We start from the raw sequence: 13,657 nt of genomic DNA, 5'->3' as shown, positions 1-13,657 counted from the left end.
CTGTTCAGGGTGGGGACCCACATATCAGCCCAGAAGATTATTACTGCTCAGGGTGAGGACCTACATATCAGCCCAGAAGATTATTACTGCTCAGGGTGGGGACCCACATATCAGCCCAGAAGATTATTAGTGCTCAGGGTGGGGACCCACATATCAGCCCAGAAGATTATTACTGCTCAGGGTGGGGACCTACATATCAGCCCAGAAGATTATTACTGCTCAGGGTGAGGACCTACATATCAGGCCAGAAGATTATTACTGCTCAGGGTGAGGACCCACATATCAGCCCAGAAGATTATTAGTGCTCAGGGTGGGGACCCACATATCAGCCCAGAAGATTATTACTGCTCAGGTTGATGACCCTCATATCAGCCCAGAAGATTATTACTGCTCAGGGTGGGGACCTACATATCAGCCCAGAAGATTATTACTGCTCAGGGTGAGGACCCACATATCAGCCCAGAAGATTATTACTGCTCAGGGTGAGGACCCACATATGAGCCCAGAAGATTATTACTGCTCAGGGTGGGGACCCACATATCAGCCCAGAAGATTATTACTGCTCAGGGTGGGGCCCCACATATCAGCCAAGAAGATTATTACTGCTCAGGGTGGGGACCTACATATCAGCCCAGAAGATTCTTACTGCTCAGGGTGGGGACCACATATCAGCCCAGAAGATTCTTACTGCTCAGGGTGGGGACCCACATATCAGCCCAGAAGATTATTACTGGTCAGGGTGGGGACCCACATATCAGCCCAGAAGATTCTTATTGATCGGGAGACCCACATTTCAGCCCAGAAGATTCTTACTGCTCAGGGTGGGGACCCACATATCAGCCCAGAAGATTATTACTGCTCAGGGTGGGGACCCACATATCAGCCCAGAAGATTATTACTGCTCAGGGTGGGGACCTACATATCAGCCCAGAAGATTCTTACTGCTCAGGGTGAGGACCCACATATCAGTCCAGAAGATTATTACTGCTCAGGGTGGGGACCTACATATCAGCCCAGAAGATTATTACTGCTCAGGGTGGGGACCCACATATCAGCCCAGAAGATTATTACTGCTCAGGGTGGGGACCCTCATATCAGCCCAGAAGATTATTACTGCTCAGGGTGGGGACCTACATATCAACCCAGAAGATTATTAATGCTCAGGATGGGGACCCACATATTAGCCCAGAAGATTATTACTGCTCAGGGTGGGGACCCTCATATCAGCCCAGAAGATTATTACTGCTCAGGGTGGGGACCCACATATCAGCCCAGAAGATTATTACTGCTCAGGGTGGGGCCCCACATATCAGCCCAGAAGATTATTACTGCTCAGGGTGGGGACCCACATATCAGCCCAGAAGATTATTACTGCTCAGGGTGGGGACCTACATATCAGCCCAGAAGATTCTTACTGCTCAGGGTGGGGACCCACATATCAGCCCAGAAGATTCTTACTGCTCAGGGTGAGGACCCTCATATCAGCCCAGAAGATTATTACTGCTCAGGGTGGGGACCTACATATCAGCCCAGAAGATTATTACTGCTCTGGGTGAGGACCCACATATCAGCCCAGAAGATTCTTACTGCTCAGGGTGAGGACCCACATATCAGCCCAGAAGATTCTTACTGCTCAGGGTGAGGACCCACATATCAGCCCAGAAGATTATTACTGCTCAGGGTGGGGACCTACATATCAGCCCAGAAGATTATTACTGCTCTGGGTGAGGACCCACATATCAGCCCAGTAGATTCTTATTGCTCAGGGGGACACACATCAGCCCGGCAGATTATTACTGCTCAGGATGGGGACCCACATATCCCCCTACATCCCCCTTATTTACCAGTACTGCTCCCCTATAGGCAATGGGCAATCCAAGATCTTATAGAGGTCTCATCACCTGCTATTTGACTTCTTCGTTCTATCTTCTTCGAGTTTTGATATGACTTGCAAATATACAGTCTCTTCTTCACAACTGTATAATCTCAAAGGTGACATACTGGACACCAACCTTGAGAAGAGTCTGGATATCTAACCTGAGGGTAACATGGATTCCAGCCATGAGAACGAGGGTGCACACCCATAATGAGGACAACAATGGATGCCAGCCATGATGGTGAGCCTAGATATACAACTTGAGGATATGAGGGTGAAGCTGGAGATACAACCCGAGGATGACAATGTATGCCAGCCATAAGGGTGAAGATGGGAATAAAACCTGAGGATATGAGGGTGAAGCTGGAGATACAACCCGAGGATGACAATGGATGCCAGCCATAAGGGTGAAGATGGGAATACAACCTGAGGATGAGGGTGAAGATAGCTATACAACCTGAGGATGATAATGTATGACAGCCATAAGGGTGAAGATGGGTATACAATGTGAGGATATGAGGGTGAAGATAGCTATACAACCCGGGGATGACAATGCATGCTAGCCATGAGGGTAAAGCTGAAGATAGAACCTGAGAATGACAATGGATGCCAGCCATGATGGTGAGGCATGAGATACAACCTGAGGATATGAGGGTGAAGCTGGAGATACAACCCCAGGATGACAATGTATGCCAGCCATGAGCGTGAAGATGGGAATACAACCTGAGGATGACAATGGATGCCAGCCAAGAGGGTGAAAATGGCGATACAACCTGAGGATGACAATGGCTGCATACCAAGAAGGTGAAGATGACGATACAACCGGAGGATGACAATGTATGTCAGCAATGAGGGTGAAGCTAGGCTTGGGGGTGACCATGGATGTCTGCCATGGGAATAAGGCAGAAAACACAAACTTAGGGTTGATAATGGATACCAGCCATAAGGGTGAAGCTGGAGTTACATCTTGGGGATGACAATAGATGCCTGCCATGAGGGGGAAGCTGGAGTTACATCTTGGGGATGACAATGGATGCCAGCCAAGAGGGTGAAGATGACGATACAACCTGAGGATGACAATGTATGCCAGCAATGAGGGTGAAGCTAGGCTTGGGGGTGACCATGGATGACTGCCATGGGAATAAGGCAGAAAACACAAACTTAGGGTTGATAATGTATACCAGCCATGAGGGTGAAGCTGGAGTTACATCTTGGGGATGACAATGGATGCCAGCCATGCTGGTGAGGCTGGAGATACAACTTGAGAATATCTTTGAGCACCAGAAATTTGGGAAATGAAGGAGCCCTATCTGGAGGGTGGTAAGTCAGGATGGTAAGACTAAAACATCTAACTATCAGGCAACTCTGCAAACATAAGAGGAAAGCTGGATAATCACCTTCACATTGGCACTTGTCACCAGCCATGAGGACGAGCCTCTACAAACTAATCTGTGGACTACGATGGGCACCAGTCAAGAATGAGGAGATAAAGTCAGACATTCATCGTCAAGCTGTATAAGAACAAGGGTGCACATCCTCCTTGAGTCTGACCTGAAGATGACACAAGCCACGCAGATAAGGTTGGATAATCATCTAGCAGTTGGCAATGAGTACAAGCCATGGCAATGATGGTGGACGGGAAACATTGGACAACAGATGATAGGACTAAATGAACCTAACAATGTGAGGAAATGGCCTAAAAGTGAGCCCAATAAAGTAGTCAACCATTATGTCTCTTTTAGAAGAGCAGTCATTAAAGGGGTACTCCGGTGGAAAACTATTTTTTTTAAATCAACTGGTGCCAGAAAATTATACAGATCTGTAAATTACTTCTATTAAAAACCTTAATCCTTCCAGTACTTACCAGCTGCTGTATGCACCACAGGAAGTTGCGTTCTTTTTGATTTTTTTTTCTGTCTGACCACTGTGCTCTCTGCTGACACCTCTATCTGTCTAAGGAACTGTCAAGAGCAGGTGCCAATCGCCATAGCAAACCTCTCCTGCTCCGGACAGTTGCTGACATGGACAGAGGTGTCAGCGGAGAGCACTGTAGTCCGACAGAAAATAAATTCAAAAAGAACTTCCTGTGGAGCATATAGCAGCTGATAAGTACTGGAGGGATTAAGATTTTTAAATAGAAGTAATTTACAAATCTGTTTAACTTTCTGGCACCAGTTGATTCAAAATAAATTGTTTTCCACTGGAGTACCCCTTTAGGGGGCCGATGAGCTCCTGGTACTTTCTATATGTGGACATCATCTTATTATAAGGGTCTGTAATAATAGTGAAGCGTCCACTTGAACACTCCACCCTTGGTCATTGGCATATAATAAAAAATAATTATTAATATACCAAAACTGTTTGAGTAGTCTCCATCTTTTAAAGGGGTACTCCGGCCCTAAAACATCTTATCCCCTATCCATAGGATAGGGGATAAGATGTCTGACCGTGGGGGTCCCGCTGCTGGGGACCCCCACAATCTTGCATTTGGCACCCACCTCTTTGAGCTTCACGCCGCGCTGCCAGTCGGGTGCCGACCACGGGGCCGGAGTATCGTGACGTCACAACTCCGCCCCCCCGTGTGTTGTCACGCCCCCGCTATGCAAGTCTATGGGAGGGGGCGTGACAGCCGTCACGCCCCCTCCCATAGACTTGCATAGTGGGGGCGGTGGGTGATGTCACACGGGGGCGGAGTCGTGACATCACTATACTCTGGCCCCGTGGTAAAGAGGTGGGTGCCGAATGCAAGATTTAAGATTGCGGGGGTCCCCAGCAGCGGCACCCTCGCAGTCAGACATCTTATCCCCATCATTTGGATAGGGCATACGATGTCTTAGGGTAGGGCCGGAGTACCCCTTTAAGTTGAGGCTAAGCTTTTTTCAGAGAAAGCTGGGTGAAGGCAGATACAACTGTCCTTGGTGGCCATATTGGTTCGAACCAAAGTCTTCTACGAACCAAAGACTTAAAAGAATTTATTTTTGCTACGAATATGTTTACAATTCCCATAAACTTCCTAAAATGTATTGATTGGTGGAAGGAGCCAATGATGGTGGGGATGATCATCATTCTTTCCGTCCAGGTCTCTGTAGGTTTACTGGAGGCTCAGCTGACGAAGGCACCAATAACACTGGTGCCAACCTCAGCCATTGTGGCGATTCATTAAGGGGGGTGTAGACCTGCTCTATATGACCACTGGTGTGCGCCATTGCCTGGAATGACCTAGGGAGAAGACAAGGTGACGGCTCATTATATAAGGGGCCTTGGCCGGATGCCGCGGCGCGCTGTAAGTACTCACAATCAGACGACTCTGTTTGTGTGTGCACACGTGCTGATTGGTTGCTTGATGTCTGTATGTGTTGAGTGGATATGGCTGGGCACCGCAACAGAACAGCTACAAAGTTCTGGCAGGGCTGGCCCGGCTTGGCGCTGCCTTCCCTCGGCTGAGTAATCTCATTCTCCACAGACGCCTTCTGGTTTTCAGCTGTCCTGCGTTTCTTCCTGTGAAGAGACAAAGGACCCTTTGAGGGGAACGGACTTGATGTTTGGGAAAAGGAATTTTTAGAATATGTTACAGATAACCTCGGCTACTTCTGCCATTAGACAGAGAATTATCTATTGTGCACCGGAGAGAGTAGACAAAGGTCTCACCAAAGAATTCATTTTACACCCCGAAAAATCATGAGCGTGGCTGACGCTGAAGCCTCCGCCGGTCCAGGATCTTACTATAAAAAGCACTGCCCATTGTTCTAATAATTAGTCTTATGATAAGGTGTGCAATTATTCATCGACGGGGTGGAGGAGTGACACACAATGCTGTTAATTAGCTAATTGACATGAGACAGGAGCGGCGCCGCCGCCCGCGGTGAGACCCGCGACATGTATAGGTAATTATCCCATATTTCCCCCATATAATTATTTCCATGTTTCTATTTACTGTGCATTATATTCATATATATCTACAGCGCCATTGTATCCCACACCTGCACTCCAGGTCAGCAGATAAGCTTGCAATCTAATTTTTTTTTCTATCTGACAAATAAACAATAATGAGAATTTCATAGAAAAGCCAATTAGCCAAAATGCTGCCTGAGCGGGAGGTAAACCGGTGGGAAATCTAAGTGAAGACAGGGAGAAGATACTAACTCTGTGCAGATGTTACCCTGGCCCTATCCAAACCCAGGAGCCCAGGTCACTGCGCCATCCTTTATAGGAGGGTTACACAAATTCTCTTGTGGGCCAGCTACAGCCCCAATGGCAATCCAATGTACAGGTATCATGTTATAGAGAAGGAGGAGCTGAGATGTTATATACAATACAGTACAATCTGCAGGTATCATGTTATAGAGCAGGAGGAGCTGAGCAGATGATATATACAATACAGTACAATCTGCAGGTATCAGGTTATAGAGCAGGAGGAGCTGAGCAGATGATATATACAATACAGTACAATCTGCAGGTATCAGGTTATAGAGCAGGAGGAGCTGAGCAGATGATATATACAATACAGTACAATCTGCAGGTATCATGTTATAGAGCAGGAGGAGCTGAGCAGATGATATATACAATACAGTACAATCTGCAGGTATCATGTTATAGAGCAGGAGGAGCTGAGCAGATGATGTATACAATACAGTACAATCTGCAGGTAACATGTTATAGAGCAGGAGGAGCTGAGCAGATGATATATACAATACAGTACAATCTGCAGGTATCATGTTATAGAGCAGGAGGAGCTGAGCAGATGACATACAGTGCTCAAAATAAATAAAGGGAACACTAAGATAACACATCCTAAATCTGAATGAATGAACTAATCGTAGCAAATACTTTCCTCTTTACATAGTTGAATGCACCAGCAACAAAATCACACAAAAATTATCAATGGAAATGAAATGTATCAACCCCTGGAGGTCTGGATATGGAGTCACACAAAATCACAGTGGAAAACTACACTACAGGCCGATCCAACTTTATGTAATGTCCTTAATACAAGTCCCAATGAGGCTCAGTAGTGTGTGTGGCCTCCACGTGCCCGTATGACCTCCCTACAACACCTGGGCATGATCCTGATGAGGTGGGGGATGGTCTCCTGAGGGATGTCCTCCCAGACCTGGACTAAAGCATCCGCCAACTCCTGGACAGTCTGTGGTGGATGGAGCGAGACGTCCCAGATGTGCTCAATCGGATTCAGGGGAACGGACGGCCAGTCCATAGAATCAATGCCTTCCTCTTGTAGGAACTGCTGACACACTTCAGCCAAATGAGGTCCAGCATTGTCTTGTATTAGGAGGAACCCAGGACCAACCGCACCAGCATATGTTCTCACAAGGGGTCTGAGGATCTCATCTCGGTACCTGCGGCCCCCAAAGAAATGCCACACCACACCATTACTGACCCACCGCCAAACCGGTCATGCTGGAGGATGTTGCAGGCAACAGAACGTTCTCCACAGCGTCTCCAGACTCTGTCACGTCTGTCACATGTGCTCAGTGTGAACCTGCTTTCATCTGTGAAGAACACAGGGCGCCAGTGGAGAATTTGCCAATCTTGGTGTTCTCTGGCAAATGCCAAACGTCCTGCACTGTGTTGGGCTGCAAGCACAACCCCCACCTGTGGACGTCGGGCCCTCATACCACCCTCATGGAGTCTGTTTCTGACCGTTTGAGTGGACACATGCACATTTGTGTCCTGCTGGAGGTCATTTTGCAGGGCTCTGGCAGTGCTCCTCCTGCTCCTCCTTGCACAAAGGCGGAGGTAGCGGTCCTGCTGCTGGGTTGTTGCCCTCCTACGGCCTCCTCCACATCTCCTGATGTACTGGCCTGTCTCCTGGTAGCGCCTCCATGTTCTGGACACTACGCTGACAGACACAGCAAACCTTCTTGTCACAGCTCGCATTGATGTGCCATCCTGGATGAGCTGCACTACCTGAGCCACTTGTGTGGGTTGTAGACTCCGTCTCATTCTACCACTGTTATAGAGCATAGACTTGCATTGAGGGGGCGTGACCGTGATGTCACAAGCCTCCGATGCTGCACCCTACGCTGTAAATGAACGCCGGGTACAGCAGGAAGATCGCGGGGGTCCCCACGATCAGTCATCTTATCACCTATCCTTTGGATAGGGGATGACATGTCTTGGGGAAGAGTACCCCTTTAATTATGTGTATACTTGTGATAATTTTTTTGTATATATTTTTTGCTAACGATCTTATAATCATATGCAGTTAGTATTGTCTGTGTGATGTTGGTAAGTCGAGGTGGGAGGAGCCATCTTGGCACCAGCTGTTCCCTATTTGGTTGATTCCTTCCTTTCCTATATAAGGATTTCATTTGCCAATGTGATTGGAAGAAATGCATCACATGTCCCGTGGTGTCAGTCTGTGTAAATCCATGCAAAACTTTCCTGCACTAAAGAAGCATCCCGTTCCCAAAGCTTTTTGGGCTGGGCAAAATGGGAACTCCGGAGAAAAATTTTTGTTTTGGTGACTATACAGATTTTTATACAGATTTTTAAATAAATTATTTAAACATTTCCAACCTTCCAGTACTTATGAGCTGCTGTTTGACCTGGAAAAAGTAATGTAGTCTTTCCAGTACTTCTCAGCTGCTGTATGTCCGGGAGGAAGTCATGTAGTCTTTGCAGTACTTATCAGCTGCTGTATGTCACGGAGGATGTCATGTAGTCTTTTCAGTACCTATCAGCTGCTGTATGTCCTGGAGGAGTCATGTAGTCTTTCCAGTACTTATCAGCTGCTGTATGTCCTGGAGGAAGTCATGTAGTCTTAGCAGTCACAGTCTCTGTTGCCACCTTCTGTCCATGTTAGGAACTGTCCAGAGCAGGAGAGGTTTTCTATGGGGATTTACTCCTGCTCCTGACAGTTCCTGATGCTAACAGAGGGGACAGCAGAGAGCACTGTGGTCTGACTGAAAAGATTAAATGACTTCCTCCCGGACATACATCAGCTGATAAGTACTGGAAAGACTACATGACCAATTACATGGCATACAGCAGCTAATAAGTACTGGAAAGACTACATGACTTCCTCCAGGACATACAGCAGCTAATAAGTACTGGAAAGACTACATGACTTCCTCCAGGACATACAGCAGCTGATAAGTACTGGAAAGACTACATGACTTCCTCCAGGACATACAGCAGCTGATAAGTACTGGAAAGACTACATGACATCATCCAGGACATACAGCAGCTGATAAGTACTGGAAAAACTACATGACATCATCCAGGACATACAGCAGCTGATAAGAACTGGAAAGACTAAGTGACTTCTTACACGGCATACAGCAGCTGATAAGTACTGGAAAGACTACATGACCTTCTCCAGGACATACAGCAGCTGATAAGTACTGGAAAGACTACATGACTTCCTCCATGACATACAGCAGCTGATAAGTACTGGAAAGACTACATGACTTCCTCCATGACATACAGCAGCTGATAAGTACTGGAAAGACTACATGACATCATCCAGGACATACAGCAGCTGATGATGAACGAATCAGGCTTCCTGTACTTAGGACAGTGTTTTCCAACCAGGGTGCCTCCAGCTGTTGCAAAACTACAACTTTCAGCATGCCCGGACAGCCAACGGCATGCTGAAAGTTGTAGTTTTGCAACAGCTGGAGGCACCCTGGTTGGAAAACACTACGGTAGGATATTGAAATAAATCCTTTAATGTGGGTTCCTGGAGCTTATTTTGGAGCCTTTTTTTTCGAGACCTCTTGAAGGATTCAGTCCACGCTCTGTGACTCTCATCACGTATGTGACGCCGAAACCCGATTCCCACCAACCTAATCTATATGTATGTAAAAGGAGACAGCAGCAGATGAGTCCGGTAATAAATCTGCACCATGGGACGGACAAAAGACTCCCACAGGGGGCAGAGCCTTTCTGCAGAGCGCTCTCCTCCAGGATCTGACTCTTGGCAGCCGAGCTTTTTCAATCTCCTTCAATCAATGAGACGACCCAGCTGACGAGTCCCTCCGAGGGGCCGACAATCTTCACTGACCTTTCGGCAAAAAAAAAAGAATTCATTACCGTAATACTGCGCCGAATACGTTTTGCAGAACATCGTCTTCTATAGTTGGATATCCAGCAAGCTGCCGGCCCACCGTACCCGGTAATATATGCATTACACGCTCGTGGTTTTGCCAAGAGATTCGAAATGACAGAAGATTGTCACGTAAATGACCTCGAAGCCCAAAACCTAAAGAACGTGCATGATATATATATATATACACACACACACGCACACACACATTCAATGCATTTAGGCATGTAGACGAGGTCAAGACAATTAGCTGAAGTTCAAATTGAGCATCACAATTGGTTAGATAAGGGGTGAAAGTGATTCTGAACGTGACATGATTGTTGGTCACAAACTTCTGAGATTCTCACGCACAACCATCTCTAGGGTTTACAAAGAACGGTCCGAGAAAAAAATATCCAGTGGGGAAGAGGAAAATGCCTTGTTCAGGTCAGAGGGGAATGGGCAGACTGGTTCGAGATGACAGAAAGGCAACAGTAACTCAAATAACTGGTTACAACCAAGGTCTGCCGAATACCATCTCTGAACGCACAACACGTCCAACCTTGGAGCAGATGGGCTACAGCAGCAGAAGACCACACCGGGGGCCAATCCTAAGAACAGGAAACTGAGGCTTCAATTCACACAGGTCACCAAAACTAGACAATGGAAGATGGAAGAACGTTGTCTGGTCTGAGGAGTCATCATTCCAGCTGTGACATTGAGATGGAAGGGTCAGAATTTGGTGTAAAGAACATAAAGAATGGATCCATCCTGCCTTGTATCAGCGGGTCAGGCTGGTGGGGGTGTGATGGTGGGGGACATATTCTGGGCACACTCTGGACCTCTTAGTACCAATTGATTCTGATATAAACACCACAGCCTACCTGAGTATTGTTACTGACCATGACCACAGTGGACCCAACTTCTGATGATACTTCAAGCAGGATAATGCCCCATGTCACATGACATCACCTCATACAGGACAATGAGGTCACATGACTCAAATGGCCTCCACAGTCACCAGATCTAATACAATAGATCACCGCTGGGATGTGGTGGAACTGTGTGATGTCATCATGTCGATATAGAGGCACTGTGTGATGTCATCATGTCTATATGGAGGAACTGTATGATGTCATCCTGTCCATATAGAGGAACTGTGTGATGTCATCATGTCTATATGGAGGAACTGTGTGATGTCGTCATGTCCATATGGAAGAACTGTGTGATGTCATCATGTCCATATGGAGGAACTGTGTGATGTCATCATGTCCATATGGAGGAACTGTGTGATGTCATCATGTCCATATGGAGGAACTGTGTGATGTCATCATGTCCATATGGAGGAACTGTGTGATGTCATCATGTCCATATGGAGGAACTGTGTGATGTCATCATGTCTATATGGAGGAACTGTGTGATGTCATCATGTCCATATGGAGGAACTGTGTGATGTCATCATGTCTATATGGAGGAACTGTGTGATGTCATCATGTCCATATGGAGGAACTGTGTGATGTCATCATGTCCATATGGAAGAACTGTGTGATGTTATCATGTCTATATGGAGGAACTGTGTGATGTCATCATGTCTACATAGAGGAACTGTGTGATGTCATCATGTCTATATGGAGGAACTGTGTGATGTCATCATGTCCATATAGAGGAACTGTGTGATGTCATCATGTCCATATAGAGGAACTGTGTGATGTCATCATGTCCATATGGAGGAACTGTATGATGTCATCATGTCCATATGGAGGAACTGTGTGATGTCATCATGTCCATATGGAGGAACTGTGTGATGTCATCATGTCCATATGGAGGAACTGTGTGATGTCATCATGTCTATATGGAGGAACTGTGTGATGTCATCATGTCCATATGGAGGAACTGTGTGATGTCATCATGTCTATATGGAGGAACTGTGTGATGTCATCATGTCTATATGGAGGAACTGTGTGATGTCATCATGTCCATATAGAGGAACTGTGTGATGTCATCATGTCCATATGGAAGAACTGTGTGATGTCATCATGTCCATATGGAGCCAAATCTCTGAGGAACATTTTCTGCACCTTGTAAACCTCCTATTTACTCATTTTTTATAGCAAAGAAAAATCCTATTAAAATTATATTTTAGAACAATTCCATTATTTCTGACAGGTGAAGGTTTAAGGTCCTCGATGAGGTTTTACGTTGCAATTCTCACTTCATCTGCCTTAAAAGCTTTATAAAAATCATGGTGTAAAGTATGTGAACCCTCTCTGATTCATGGGCGTGGCCATTGTCTTCACACATTCCTATTGTGTTCCGTGCACTTGGAGAGGAATCTACTTTCTTTGTCATGTTCTAGGTCCATCTACAAAGCCACCACAGTACACGAGGCCACGTCCTGCGCCATAAATGGTGGATACATTATCTTACCCAGAGGATCATGTGCTTCATTCCCACTAATGTAACGTCTTAAGCTTTCTAAAATAAGAGAATCCACCTTCCTCGCCTTCTGAATCCTTTATCTCACCCAGAGAAATGTCTCTATTTTGACCAGAAATAATATTAAATTCTACCAGAAGGACTCCGGCTGGAGGATGGAGGAGCCGATAGAGAGTGATGTCCGAGGATGAAGACTCCACATACTGATCACCAATCCATCAGCTGATGATAAATATATAACATACAACCCTGTCTCTATTATACCACAATACTGATGATCTGTAGGGGGCAGTGTTATAGTAGTTATATTCTTGTATATAGGAGGCAGTATTATAGGAGTTATAGGAGGCAGTATTATAGTAGTTATATTCTTGTATATAGGAGGCAGTATTATAGTAGTTATATTCTTGTATATAGGAGCAGTATTATAGTAGTTATATTCTTGTATATAGGAGGCGGTATTATAGTAGTTATATTCTTGTATATAGGAGCAGTATTATAGTAGTTATAGGAGGCAGTATTATAGTAGTTATATTCTTGTATATAGGAACAGTTTTATAGTAGATATATTCTTGTATATAGGAGGCAGTATTATAGTAGTTATATTCTTGTATATAGGAGCAGTATTATAGTAATTATATTCTTGTATATAGGAGCAGTATTATAGTAGTTATATTCTTGTATATAGGAGCAGTGTTATAGTAGTTATATTCTTGTATATAGGAGCAGTATTATAGTAGTTATATTCCTGTATATAGGAGGCAGTATTATAGTAGTTATATTCTTGTATATAGGAGCAGTGTTATAGTAGTTATATTCTTGTATATAGGAGCAGTGTTATAGTAGTTATATTCTTGTATATAGGAGGCAGTATTATAGTAGTTATATTCTTGTATATAGGAGCAGTATTATAGTAGTTATATTCTTGTATATAGGAGCAGTATTATAGTAGTTATATTCTTGTATATAGGAGGCAGTATTATAGTAGTTATATTCTTGTATATAGGAGCAGTATTATAGTAGTTATATTCTTGTATATAGGAGCAGTATTATAGTAGTTATATTCTTGTATATAGGGAGCAGTATTATAGTAGTTATATTCTTGTATATAGGAGCAGTATTATAGCAGTTATATTCTTGTATATAGGAGCAGTATTATATTAGTTATATTCTTGTATATAGGAGCAGTATTATAGTAGTTATATTCTTGTATATAGGAGCAGTATTATAGTAGTTATATTCTTGTACATAGGGGGCAGTATTATAGTAGCTATATTCTGTATATAGGAGCAGCATTA

At 44.9% G+C, this 13,657-nt stretch overlaps 1 protein-coding gene across 11 annotated transcripts in view; it reads right to left on the bottom strand.

Annotated features, from left to right (window-relative positions):
* Positions 1 to 13,657, bottom strand: part of ZBTB20 (zinc finger and BTB domain containing 20) — a 980,340-nt gene that overhangs the window by 8,376 nt on the left and 958,307 nt on the right. For 8 of the 11 annotated variants that reach the window (XM_056559924.1, XM_056559920.1, XM_056559918.1 and 5 more), the window contains 2 exons: positions 5,172 to 5,374; positions 3,274 to 3,427 (listed from right to left, as the gene is read on the bottom strand). The exons of 1 other annotated variant lie outside the window; for it this stretch is intronic. In XM_056559924.1, the coding sequence (XP_056415899.1) occupies positions 3,274 to 3,301 (28 nt within the window). In that variant the 5' untranslated portion in view covers positions 3,302 to 3,427; positions 5,172 to 5,374. Of the gene's footprint in view, positions 1 to 3,273; positions 3,428 to 3,740; positions 3,818 to 5,171; positions 5,375 to 13,657 lie in introns of those variants that run through there. 2 more of the 11 variants (XM_056559927.1, XM_056559929.1) reach the window with 2 other exon arrangements.

Source organism: Hyla sarda, chromosome 2 (genome assembly GCF_029499605.1).
Source record: "Hyla sarda isolate aHylSar1 chromosome 2, aHylSar1.hap1, whole genome shotgun sequence".
Classification (NCBI taxonomy): Eukaryota; Metazoa; Chordata; class Amphibia; order Anura; family Hylidae; genus Hyla; species Hyla sarda.
The sequence above is the reverse complement of the archived record's forward strand: the minus strand, read 5'-3'. Positions and strand labels throughout refer to the sequence as shown.